Source organism: Trifolium pratense, linkage group LG2 (genome assembly GCF_020283565.1).
Source record: "Trifolium pratense cultivar HEN17-A07 linkage group LG2, ARS_RC_1.1, whole genome shotgun sequence".
Taxonomy (NCBI): domain Eukaryota; kingdom Viridiplantae; phylum Streptophyta; class Magnoliopsida; order Fabales; family Fabaceae; genus Trifolium; species Trifolium pratense.
Window position 1 is genome coordinate 44,850,997 of NC_060060.1, and position 13,124 is coordinate 44,864,120.

General features: G+C 34.1%; 2 protein-coding genes across 2 annotated transcripts; one reads left to right on the top strand and one right to left on the bottom strand.

Moving 5' to 3' along the window:
* The first annotated feature begins 3,569 nt into the window (after positions 1–3,569).
* On the top strand, positions 3,570–9,754 carry LOC123908288 (post-GPI attachment to proteins factor 3-like). The gene is made up of 5 exons (XM_045958877.1): positions 3,570–3,937; positions 7,788–8,049; positions 8,144–8,340; positions 8,835–9,022; positions 9,241–9,754. Exons 1-5 carry the CDS (start codon positions 3,843–3,845, stop codon positions 9,525–9,527), a joined length of 1,029 nt encoding a protein of 342 aa, XP_045814833.1. The 5' UTR covers positions 3,570–3,842; the 3' UTR covers positions 9,528–9,754.
* A 754-nt stretch (positions 9,755–10,508) lies between these two features.
* LOC123908289 (dehydration-responsive element-binding protein 1C-like) lies at positions 10,509–12,533 on the bottom strand. The gene is made up of 2 exons (XM_045958878.1): positions 11,818–12,533; positions 10,509–11,429 (listed from the first exon to the last, which is right to left on the bottom strand). The coding sequence occupies exons 1-2, from the start codon at positions 12,439–12,441 to the stop codon at positions 11,250–11,252; spliced, it is 804 nt and encodes a 267-aa protein (XP_045814834.1). The 5' UTR covers positions 12,442–12,533; the 3' UTR covers positions 10,509–11,249.
* Positions 12,534–13,124: the final 591 nt, after the last annotated feature.

The following is a 13,124-nucleotide window of genomic DNA, read 5'->3' on the forward strand; positions in this document are numbered from 1 at the left end:
TGCGGGTTCCCACTGGGTGACCCTAGTGATTTTTGTCCTTTTCTAGATTTTTGTATCAATAGAAAGAAAAAAAATTGATGATTCTATACTTTTTCGATCAAATGTTATAAGAAAAAAAAAACCACTTTTTAAATTCATTAGTTTATGTTATAAATTAGATATATCAGTTTTTTAATAAACCTAAAAAGTTTTTTTTTCCCTTATATTAGTGACCGAAGGAAATATATAATATTTAGAAAGATATAATATTTTTTGTTTTAGATGAAGTGGTAATCCATTGAAATTAAAAAAATATCAATTTTACTATTTAATAGCGGCAATTTTACTATAGGAGGTGACTATTTAAAGTTAGAGTTTCAATCAATATGAATGAATTCAACACAGAAAGTGACACTGATCTAACAAAAGAAAACAAACTGATTGTCCTGTCAGCTTAACTCAGTTGGCAGGACATTCCATTATATATGCAGGGGGTCGGAGTTCGAACTCCGGTCATCTCACTTATCCACCTTAAGAGTGAAATTTATAGCCACTAGGCTTAGCTAGTCAATCGGTGCATTTACTCCCTCCGTACCAAATTATATGTCGCTTTGAGAAAAAAAATTGTACAAAATTATATGTCTCTTTACATTACCAATGAAACATTTAATGATATTTTTCATATTATACCCTTAACTATTTATTACTCTATCTTCTTTCAATTCTTCATTTTATTTTTTCCTTATCATAAATGAATGACAATTTTGCAAATAAACTCATAATTTCTCTTTTCCAATTACATTTCTTAATATGCTAAAAGTGCTAAAGTGACATGACATATATTGTTGTATGGAGGAAGTATTACTTCACAACAGGGTATTGGTAAAAGAGTTTGTGTGAGAGGTTTAGGCGTTTGTTTGACTTGTAAGAGAACAAATCAGGCTCGGTAGTTGAGATGACTTCTTTAGGGTGGGAGACAGGAGGGGGGCGTGAGTGTGGCAGAGACAGTTGTGGGCATGAGAGGATAAAATGTTGGGGGAGTGTCAAGTCTTACTTCTTGATGTCACTTTGCAGGCTCAACCTTTAGATTGGTGACTTTAGTTGCATGTTCCTGACCACGACTACTTTGTTCGTGGTGCTTACCAGCTTTTGACTTCTCAGGACTTAGTTTTCTTGGATGCTAGTTATGATCTTATTTGGCACAAACATGTACCTCTAAAGGTCTCTATTTTTACATGACGTTTATTGAGGGATCGGCTGCCCACGAAAGCCAACCTAGTTACCCGAGGCATCTTATCGTCTACAGCTCATTTTTGTGTTTCTGGATATGGAGAGGTCGAGTCGGCCCATCACTTGTTCCTTTCCTGCAGTACTTTTGGTTCTATTAATTTGGGCATTGGTTCGCTCGTGGATTGACATTCTTATGGTGGACTCCATTACTTTGTGTGATCATTTTGCAGTTCACTTCATCAGCAGGTGGTTCTCGAGCACGTCGGTCTTTTCTGCAGCTCATTTAGCTTACTCACGTTTAGGTTGTGTGGACGGAAAGAAATCACAGATTATTCAGAGGCTCAACAAGTACTACTCATCAATTGTTGGATAAGATCAAACTGTTTTCCTATAGGTGGTTGAAGACGACGAGTGTGACTTTAGTCTCAAACTACCATAACTGGTGGTCTAATCCTTTACTTTGTTTGGGACTTGTATGATTTACTTATGGCTTTTTTCCTTGACTCTTTGTAAATATTTGTAGTCGTTCTCGGTACACCTTGTGCTGGGGAGACTGTTTTATTAATATATATCTCATTTTGGCTTGTTAAGAAAAAAAGAGTTGGGTAAAGTTGAAACTAAGGGTTAAAGAAGTTGGAGGTTCGGTGTTAAAGTTCCGACAAGGTGTAAAAAAACTAACATAACAATTAACATACTACATGTGGAGCCTTTGCTGCATGTAGCGTCGGTTCCTGTGCATGAGGCGCAGCTGACAACTATATATTGTTGTTATGTGTTTTTCTGCAACCGCAAGAGAGAGAAGATGTGAGGTTTTTAGGGTTCTTCTTCCAACATCTAAGCTAGAGTGTTATAGGGTTTCTCTTGGGTAATCTATAGCGTTTGGGAAGTGATTGTAACACCTTGGAAACACTTATTGATTGAATCTCTTGTTCACGAGAAAATGGTAGTATTAGGAAAATTCTAATTCTTGTAACTCTTGTGATGAATCTCATTGTAATCAAGTTTTCTATCGATAGTGGAACAAAGAAGTATACTTAAAATTACTTAAAATTGAGAGAGTAAATGAGTTCGTTGACTTGTATATTTTAATAAAATAATATGTTTTAATTGTCTTATACTCCTATGTATGTAACATGTGTGTTGTGTGTGGTAGGTTGAATTGAACTTAGTTTTTTTTTTTCTTCCGTCAAGTAATCTAGTGGTGAGAAATTCCACCCTTAAGATGATGGGATGTTCGGAGTTCGAACTCCGACCCCCTGCACATATAATGTAATGTCACAAAAACAAATTGAACTTAGTTTTAATTGGTGATAAGTGAATGTGGGGAACTATTTAAAATATCATCAATGCTCAAAATATACTAGCTAGTGTATATAAAAAGTTCTCAAAAATTCAACCTAAGAGTAAATTCTGACATTAAGTATTTTCAGCCCCATTTCAATCACAGTTATGGAGGATCGAAAATTATTTAACACATAAATAAAAATATTTAAATGTAAAATAATTAGTGACATCATCTAATAATCTTTTTAATTGATTTTTTCAAATTTTTGTGCGCTCCTAAAATTTTTTCATTTAAAATTATGCCCACCTTCATTACTAAAACCTCCACTTCTACTTCTCTATAACACCATTCTAAATGCATTAAAATCAATGTGACGATTATTATGAGATAGAGGAGTATTCTCAATTTATTTAAAAATTAAAACCATCACATTTTGATGGAATATCTACCAATATAAGTTATTTATACATTTGCCAAGTATGACTAGACTCACATGTTATAAACACAAATACAGTGAAATGAAAAATCAACTCGTCAATAATATTCCTATTTCTAGGGGTGAGTTTTATTCGTAAAACAACAAGAATTGGACAAAACAGTACATGACAGAACAAGATAATACAGGACATGACAAAATTGTACTGGAGAGATATATGACGATAATATTTTTACATTCGAAAATAAAATGAGTATTTTCATATTTTTATAGTTGTACTGGGGACAAAAAGTTGTCCCGTGGTTCTATGAGGGACAAAAAATCTTGTTTTTGTCCTGTCCCTTGCTACCTAATTTGTCCAATCTCATAAACAGTTTTAAATCAAACTGGGTACAACAAAAATTATCCTGTCAAGTCCGTTATTTTTTAACAATCAAACACACCCCTGGTATCTATCAACTGAATTAGTATCCATTTAATTTAGTAGTAGTACTTAATTAATTTTGATTAAAGAAACACTAGCACTGGTATCATTTAATTTTGATGACACAACAAGGTTATTTATTACTATAATAAATAATAAAATAATAATAATAATAATAATAATAATAATAATAATAATAATAATAGAACAATAATGTTATGTCTGTCTGAGATATCATCATCATCACCACCTCTTCACGAGATTCTGCTTCTGTTATTATAGCCACTCTTCCAACTCGCTCCGAGTTGACTCGTTCCTAACCCTTCCATTTCTAGATCAACCACCACCTCTTCCACCGTACTCCACCGTTAATTAACCTTAATCAACCTCCTCCGTCAATGCAAAACTCTCCGTCAATTCTCCTCCGAACATCCTCTCCCATTTCGCGGGAATAACCTTCCTTTTGACTTCGCTTTTCAGCGATTCCGATGGCTATCTTTCGCTCTCTAATACTCCTCGCCATCATTTGTTCGCTCTTCCTCCTCATCGCCGCCAGCGACGGTGAAATCGATCCGCTTTACAAGTAAGCTCCCTCTCTCTTAAATCGAAGATTTTGCTTTGAATTTTTACTCTAAGAGCTAGATATGATTTTGGCTTATTACAATTTAATTTGGTGTATTAATTTTATTTTTAAGTGTATTAATTGTATTGCTATCCTAAAATTTTAAACTTGAATTTATATTTTTTCCTTTTTGATTTGTAAATATTTTAGGATATGATGATTAATTATTGTGGACTAGGGTTTTTTGTTTTTTTGTTTTGTTTTTTTTTTTTTTAATGATTATACTACTATATATATATAGTCTCCCTAAAATATTTTTAATGAATCTGAATTAGCTCGAGGGATTAGGGATTAGTGTCTGCAGATGTACAAGGATACTTTGGTTTTAGAGGAAAATAGTAGGTGGTTAATTTTTTGGTTGATTTATAGGATTCTCATGCTTAAATATTAGTGCAATTAAGGGTGATGCATTTTTTTGGTATGTTTGGTGATTTGATATAATTTGTTAATCATATGGATTGTGAGTGTGAGATTAGAATTAATTTGAAATAATGGTATCTTCTGTTATGTGATTTGACTCGTCTTTAGTGAGCAATTCACTTTAAAGAGTATAACGAACAATCTCAATTCGGAACCTTTGATGAATTAATTAATGGTTGATGTTTATGTAAACATTTGTAACAAAGCTTGGATGTGTTGGAATATCAGCCATCAATTTATTAATCGTTGTTTAGATTACTTGCTTTATTCTCTGAAATGAATAGCTCAATTTAGATGAATCATGTTATGTGATTAGTTTGTAGTGTTTTTTCCTGCATTTATTTCCATTGCTTTGTTTAACTCCTTCTGATAATTTCTGGAATTTCCAAAACTGGCAATAGATGCAGGGAGCAGATTTTTGTAATTATGTCAAGCTTCGAATGTGTGATGGAACTCCCCCACCCCCCCCCCCCCCCCCCACCCCCCCCCCCCCCCCCCCCCCCCCCCCCCGCCCCTCTGTGTGTGTGTGTGTGTGTCTGGTTATCTGTTTTCTTTACTCGAGTGCCCGAAGATATTACAATCACAGTTTTGGTCTTTTGGGTTGATCTTAGTCTGTGAATTTGAAACGTTGTGCCAGCATAATGGGCATTAGTTATGTGACACAGCTTGTATAATATTAATGTATACAGTAACAATATAGATCTTTGAAATTGAGTTGTTCAAGAAAACAGAGGCATTTATGTTTCATTATTATTGTCATTTTATGGCTAACGTTTAACTATGTAGAGTGTTGACTTGTTGCCATATTTTTTGTCCGCACTTTTCATAGCATCACGTGCCTTTACTTTCTAGAAATATCGAGTCAGTTGTTTAGAAGAGTGTAAAAGGTTGAGGTTTACTGCATTTCTTAATTTACCAAGCCAACCACAAAGAACCTTACTTAGCAAATGTTTTCTATATATTGTGTATTGCAACATTGCCGAGGTCTGTTTTCTCTTTATTCATGACAATGCAATCAATAAAAGGCTAACTTCTCATATATTAGATATCATAACTTTTCGAAGTTATTGTTAATTTTGATGGCGTGTCTAGTTGGACTCCTTGCTTGATTAATTCTTGAACTGAAGTAGTGGCACACCACTATTGATATATAAATATTTGTTGGCATACCTAGTTATTTTCATTTTAAAATAATTAGTGGCATATCATAACTGTTTGACCATAAAACTTTGATTAAAGAATAGATAAGCTTGTATACTTAAGGTTATAAGGGATAATCTTTTCTGGTATTAGCTGCATTGAAACCTCTCCAGTTAAACAAAAAAATTGAATTTACTGAGGATTTCATGGCAGCTTTAGTCTCCATGTTATGCTCATAGTCAAAGGAATGCTTAAGTTCCTTAATGCGCAGCATTTACCACACAGTTGAATAACTTCATTCTGTAGATGCATCTAACATACTAATTGAATCCATCTTCAAAGGAGGTGAACAAAACTGTATTCAGTATCAGTAGCTGCCTGTATAAATGAAGCCATAAATCAGAAAACATGAACAAATTCATTCTTGCAACTTGCATTTTTGCAGTGAATATGATAATCATGTAATATTGTTAATAACAACTTGATAAATATCTTGATACAAAAGACTGAACACTAGTCCCTATCTGTAGGAATACAAAACTCCTAATTCTAAATAAGTAGGAAAATCAGGAAACAAATCATAATAATAACTAAGTAATATTGAAATTGGAAACTAATCTCAGGAGATAATCTAAGATACTCCAATAATAAAAACTAATTTTATGAGATAAACTACAATACTCTAACATAGTATCGTCTTATTCTAAGATAGTTTCTTATGTTATAATAGAGGTGAATAAACCAAACTTTGATGAGCTAAAACTTTGCTCTACCGTGTTGAATCCAGCTCTAATGAGGGGAACCCAATTCCACCATCATTTCTTCTTTTCTAATTTTCGAACCTTGTGATTTGTCAATTTGTTCATCAATTTTGGACTTGTTATGCTCTTTTTGTGTGTTGAGTTATGTACTTATCTTGTGATTTGTTAATCTGTCCGTCAATTTTGACTTGTGATGTTATATTTTTGTATTATGGTCTGGTCTAGATTTATTTTTTGCATACATAACATTTCAATTGTTTTTGTGGTTTGGTTTATAACTCGGTTTGAATATTTAAAACAAAAACAATAATAATAATATTAAATTGTGTGAAGATATTACAATAGTTGCTTTAAACATTATTTTGGTATTTGGTAAACACGACTTTACAGGACAATGGTACAGAAATTCCAAAAGTTTTCATAACCTTGTACCCTCTTATACTTTTGGATAACATGATATTCAAAGTTATGATCTTACTGAAATATTATACAATTTTATGATTGTTTGTAGTGTATGCAAAAATCTTGATCATGTTCTTGAACACAATCCGGTGAGATTTGGGAAATCACCTAACATGCATGTAAAATCTGTGGGGTATGTTAGTCAAATCACTTGTTTCATTGTAAGATTCCAGAATCTTAAGATTTTTGGCCCCTTAATGATTTTCATCGCATGCAGAATTGCAATCTGGTTGGATCCCAGTTGTGTAACGTGGGTCCAAAGAGTGATGTGGGAAGAGAACAATGGGAGATTCATGTTAGCATTCTGTTAGAAAGAGGGTAGAGAAGTATTCTCTTAGGAGTCATAGACTCTCGGTCAGTTGTAGTCTGTAGAGAGTCATCTCTCATCTGAATATTCATATCAATACTCACATTTCATTCGTTCTCCATTTATTTTCCTGTTATTATTTCTTCTGCTCTATCACACTCCAATAGGATCACATGGATTTGGCGATGTTAACCTTGAAATCAGTGGGATTGGCAAGATACACCGATCCTGCAGGCAGGCCTCTCTATCATAGCACCCCCTGGTTTTTTAAAAATTTGTTTCCGAGGTTCAAATTGAACCCTACCTGGATAATTTCAGATGCTTGTCTCTTCTAAAAGCTTCTCTACCTTTGAAAACAGTAAAGAAAATAAAAACAAGTTGGAGGTTTTGTAATTAAAACTGCAAATAGGAAATGAAAATTGAAAACATTTTCTAAAACCAAATTTTCACTTGTCAGGTATAAGTAAATGAGGAATGGAATGTATACTCAAATAGAAAATAGAGGAACAGAAGGAACAGAATGGCAGATGCAAAAACTGTATATACTCTGCTGAATGATCCAGCAATGGCCTTACCAAATTTACTGCTGTTATTATTATTTTTTATTAAATACTGCCGTTATTAGTTATTATGTCATTTTCATGCATATTAACAAAATATTATATCTTTATATTCAACTTTTAGCATCTGATCAATTTTGATTGTGACTATTGAATTTCAGGGGTTGTGTGGAACAGTGCGAGAAATCTGGGTGTGTAGGGGATAGATGTTTTCAACATTGTAAATTCTCATCAGATGGAAAACCAATTGATGGTCCATGGTATATGCATGAACCACTTTACCTGGAGTGGAAACAATGGGACTGTCGCACTGATTGTCGGTATTACTGCATGCTAGCCAGAGAGGAAGAAAGAACAAAACTTGGTGAAAAACCTGTCAAGTATCATGGAAAATGGCCATTTAGGCGCATTTATGGGATTCAGGTTCTTTTATGAATGTCCTATAAAAGATTTAATGGTAATAGTGTGCTAATTTGGTTGTTTTGGTTTCTTATTGTTGAATGGATATATGTTTCAGGAACCTGTGGCTGTTGCTCTGTCAGCCCTTAATCTTGCTATGCAGTTTCATGGTTGGGTATCCTTCTTCATTCTTGTTTACTACAAGTTGCCTTTGAGGCCAGATAAGAAGGCATATTATGAGTACACCGGCTTGTGGCATATTTATGGGATTCTATCGATGAATGCATGGTTGTGGAGGGCTGTTTTTCATAGTAGGTAAGTTGTTCACTTTATTTGTTCTTAATTGTTGTCTGGGCTGTTGGCCGGTGTATATATTAAAAACAAAATACATCCTACCGTCCTTTAAGTTCTTTTGTCCCACAAAGGTCCTTTAAGTTTTATGTGTACACTATTGCTGTTTTTCACATATTCACAGAAATATACACGTGTTAGTTATGTTACTGATGTAGCATGAACGAGGTTGGCCATTTATCCTACATGTAACTCTTGCCTGCTTTAAAATTAGGTTAAGCCTCGGTTGTCGTTTCTTTGTTGTGTGTTAATATTGATTTTCTTTGTATTGTATGTTTTGACATAAAAATGAAATTTTACATCACAATTACACATACATAGCATCTTACATCACAATCACACACAATGTAGCAACTCGCAAGGCATTAATAAAAAAAATGTATTTCTTAAATAAGGATTTGTCCTTTTATTTTTATTTTTCTGTTTTGATGTGTATTTCAATCTTTTATTATCTGTAGAGCTGTGGAATTAACAGAGAAGCTGAATTATTCTTCTGCTGTGGCCTTAATTGGATTTTCCCTCATTCTAGCAATACTTCGAGCTTTTAATGTGAGGGACGAGGCTACAAGAGTCATGGTTTCTGCTCCCTTGGTTGCTTTTGTGACAACTCACATCATGTATCTGAATTTCTACGAACTGAATTATGGTAATATTTTAATTTTAAATTCAATGCTATTATTTTTTTGTTGTTTTCTTGAGTTACACGTTTTATAATTTTAATGTTCCCTTTAGATTCATGGTTTATGATTTTCTTGATTGTTTTTTGTGACAATAAGTTCCTCTATCTGAATATCGACATAATTGAATAAGTTCCTTGATTGTTGGAGAGTGACTGGTGAGCTAATACATTGACTGTTTTTTCAGGTTTGAACATGAAAGTTTCCATGCTGATGGCTGTTGTCCAGCTTCTTATTTGGGCAATCTGGGCTGGTGTTTCCAGCCATCCGGCACGATGGAAATTATGGATAGTAGTCGCGGGAGGAATTTTTGCTATGGTCTTAGAGACATATGATTTTCCTCCTTACAAGGGATATGTGGATGCTCATGCTCTATGGAATGCAGCAAACATTCCTCTTACATTCCTTTGGTGGAGTTATATAAGGGATGATGCTGAGTTTAGAACCTCTGCTCTTCTTAAGAAGGTTAAATAGTGTTGTTGAATAATGGAGGACACAGAAGGATGGATCAGATGAAGGTTATTCATATGCTTACTTTGATTTGTATATTAGAAGAATTGTTTTTCTTTTCCTTTTCCTCGTGTGAGCATTTTCGTAAGTGCTTATTGCGATGGTTTCTATGTTTTTGAATTTGTAACTTTGTTTTCCTCATGTACGAGGCATACTTTATTATTGTAATTTAAATCTGCAATTCCTTCACAGCACTTTTTTCAGTGTATGTTTCGATTGATGGTGAGATTGACAGAATTACAACGAGCCACCATGATTTTGACAAAAGCTACACTTTACAACTTTTACAAAATCACGGTGTAATCGTGATTTTGTAAACCCCGCCGTCAATCAAAACATTCACTAAATTCTAACCCCATCCCCTTTCTTCCTTTTAGTTTTTCTTTAAAGGGGGTTTGAATCTGATACATAACCAAACTACTTGTTACTTGAACCAACAAGTGCTAGTAGTAACATGCCCCTTTCTAAAACACCACAACCTTCACCAAAACTTCCTATTAAATTGAAAACAAGAAATGGAATGATGAGAACTATAGGGTGGACTTTGTCACATTGGTATAAAGACTAGGTAATGAGCTCGGGGAGGAAAAGGTTATACTCCCTTTGTCTCTATTTATAAAAATTATTTTTATATCTTCCCATACAACATATTTCGAGAAAAATACAAACAAAATACTTCACATTATTATGTTTTGGATTTTTTTAATAAGTGATTTTTTCCTTTTTGTCTTATAATTTGGGACAGAAGTGGTATATTTAGAAAAAGGAGTAATAAATGTATTTAACATTTGTAGAGAGTTTTATACTTGGAGAACAAAAAAAGTTTTAAAAGAATATGTAGTATTTTAGAAATGACAGCATTTTTTTTTTGTTTAGAGCAAAGAAATGACAGTATTAAATATAGTAAAATTAGTTGACTTTAAGTTTATATTTTAGACTATCAACTTCAGAATTATTTTGTTTTATATTCAAAACTGGATGGAATACTCTACTGCATAAGAATGGGATGACTTTAAGGCCAAGTTGCAGAATAGAATGACTTTAAGGCCAAGTGCATGTGGTAATCTAAAACATTGTATTCTAGTTTTTCTTCTGTGGGTCCAAAGTAGGGCATTTTATCATGTAAAGCTAATATTTGCCACTAGGTTCATTATATTCAAAGCCAGTGCAGTTATTGATGAATGAAAGTATTTTACTGGTGAGGCTTATGGTATGTGATTTTCCATTGGCCGGGGCTGGTCATCCCACCAGATTTTAGCTCGCTCGTAGCAATGATGTCAGTTGCAGGGGAAAATAGAAAGGTTTATAGCAATTTTGTGCCTGTCGATGTAATTGTGGTTTACATGTAGGTATGGCATTAGTGTGCAGTTAAATTTTTGGCTCTGGTTCGGCTTCGGTCAGCAGGCTGTGTTGCTTTCTGCTCTGGTATGGTTTTTTCTGCTGAGTATTTTTTCTCTTGAACATATAACAGGTTCCTTCTAGTGTGGGGGGGGGGGGGGGGGGGGGGGGGGGGCATTTTGTTATCCTGCTTTCGGTATTTTTAGACGAATTTTAGTTTTGTATTTGCAGTTGATTTAGTTGTTTTTTTTTTTGTTCTGCAGCTGCATTTTGTTTCTCTGCTGCTGCCTTCGGTCACTGCTACAGTTGGTGATCACTGGCTTCTGATTAAGTAGTAATTCAGAATGATCATTCATTATTCTTTTGCACCTTTCCTTGCCAAGAAGAAAACCAATAAACCAGACATAAAAGAGCTTGGTTCGCAGTCACGGCAACGACCACAGTCCTTGTTATCACGGTGAAATCTGGTGAATGGATTCCATTTGCAGTCACAACACAGGTAATGGTAACAGACATTGTTTTAAAATCCTACAAAAGAGAAGAGAAGAATAAGACAAGAGACACTATATTACATCCTTCAACTTAATGTAAGCAAAGTAAGGATAGCAATAGATTTTATTTTCTGTGTCAAAAGTTGAAATTCCAACTGAATAGATTATTATATTTTGAAATTCTAAAATTAAATGTCTTCTTTCATATATAATAAAAAGGATGAGAAACATTTTAATTTTATGCTTGTCAAAATTAGTCATTACTTCACAAAAAAGCTACAAAAAGGAAATCCTTGTCAATTTCAACCTATGTATATGCAATATTCTCACTGTTAATAAAAAAGGTTGTAGTATAGACATTTTCTATTCTACAATCCAGAAAATGTAAACTAAACAAATGAAATTTAAAAGTTCCATAGTGATACCTCATCATCTTGAAAGTCTTCAAAATCTTCATAGTTATGCTCAAAACTATGTGCAGGGGACATTAGTGCTATATTCCTAAAAAAATCTGGAATATTCAACAGTTCTTCATCGTCTTGCTCTTCCACACAAAACATACTCAGCTCCTTTGCAGCAATGACAGCTACAACGGTGTCAATGTTGTTTGTCATTAAAATCTTTTCTGGTCTAAAAGCCTCGGCGGCTTCGGTAGCTGCCTTTTGAATATCTTTTGTATTAGAGGTTATAGGAATAGGGAGCCGCCACACTGAGTCGGCGAAATTGAGACAGGCATAGCGACCTCTCAATGCCATTGCCGCAACATCGTGTGCTCGGGCTGCCATCTCGGCGGTTGGAAAAGTTCCTAGCCAAATTCTAGTCTTTTTGTTTGGCTCTCTCATTTCACAAACCCATTTATCTAAGTTCCGCTTCCTCACACCCCGGTATACCGGGTGGCGAGTTTCCTTGAATATCTTTCTCCCTGCCGGTTTCTTGGGACTACTCGCCGCTAATCGGAGCTCAGAGTCCGGTGATGATGTGTGGAAAGAAGAATCTTTTGATGAAATTGAGTATGAAAAGGAAGAGTTGTTGTTACTAGTGAATACCATATGTAAGTGTTGTAGAGAGTGGAAAATGGTTTTGAGATGTAAATTGTGAATTGAAGAGAGAGTTGTGTTAAGAGATTGAAGAGTAAGGTGTGTGCTATATATAGAGAAAACATGGTTTGTTTTGAAGGAATAAACAAGGAAAGAGAGATTGTATGTGAGGGTGTGTGTTTTATGCGAGTGAGCTGGTTGCCAAGTTGGAGGGCTGTGATTGGTTATAAATTATTTGGAAAGAGAAAGGGGAACTGATGAGGAAGGAGAGAAACACTTGGCTCAAAATGAGCAAGAGAAGCACTTGTTTTTAATTTTTGAAGGCTTGGTTGTCAAACTCAAAATATCTAAACTACATCATCAACCACTATATTAGGGTATTAAAGAAATCATAGGAATATATACTATTTTTGGCTTTTCATTCCTTTTATAGTTTTTATATATAATTAAGAAAAAGTATTACAAGGAATATACTATTTTTGGCACTTAACTTTAGTTGGTCATTACTTGAGAGAGAAAAAAACTTTAGTTGGTCATTTTATATAGATTGTTTTTTGGATTATTTTTATATGGATTTGCTCTAACTTCTATTTTTTCTTCTTTTTTATTAACCATTTTATTCTTAGAAAAATGGTTGAGTTTGTCTGCGAGATAGAAGAAGGACCTCTTGATAATTTAGGGTTCGTCTACGATGT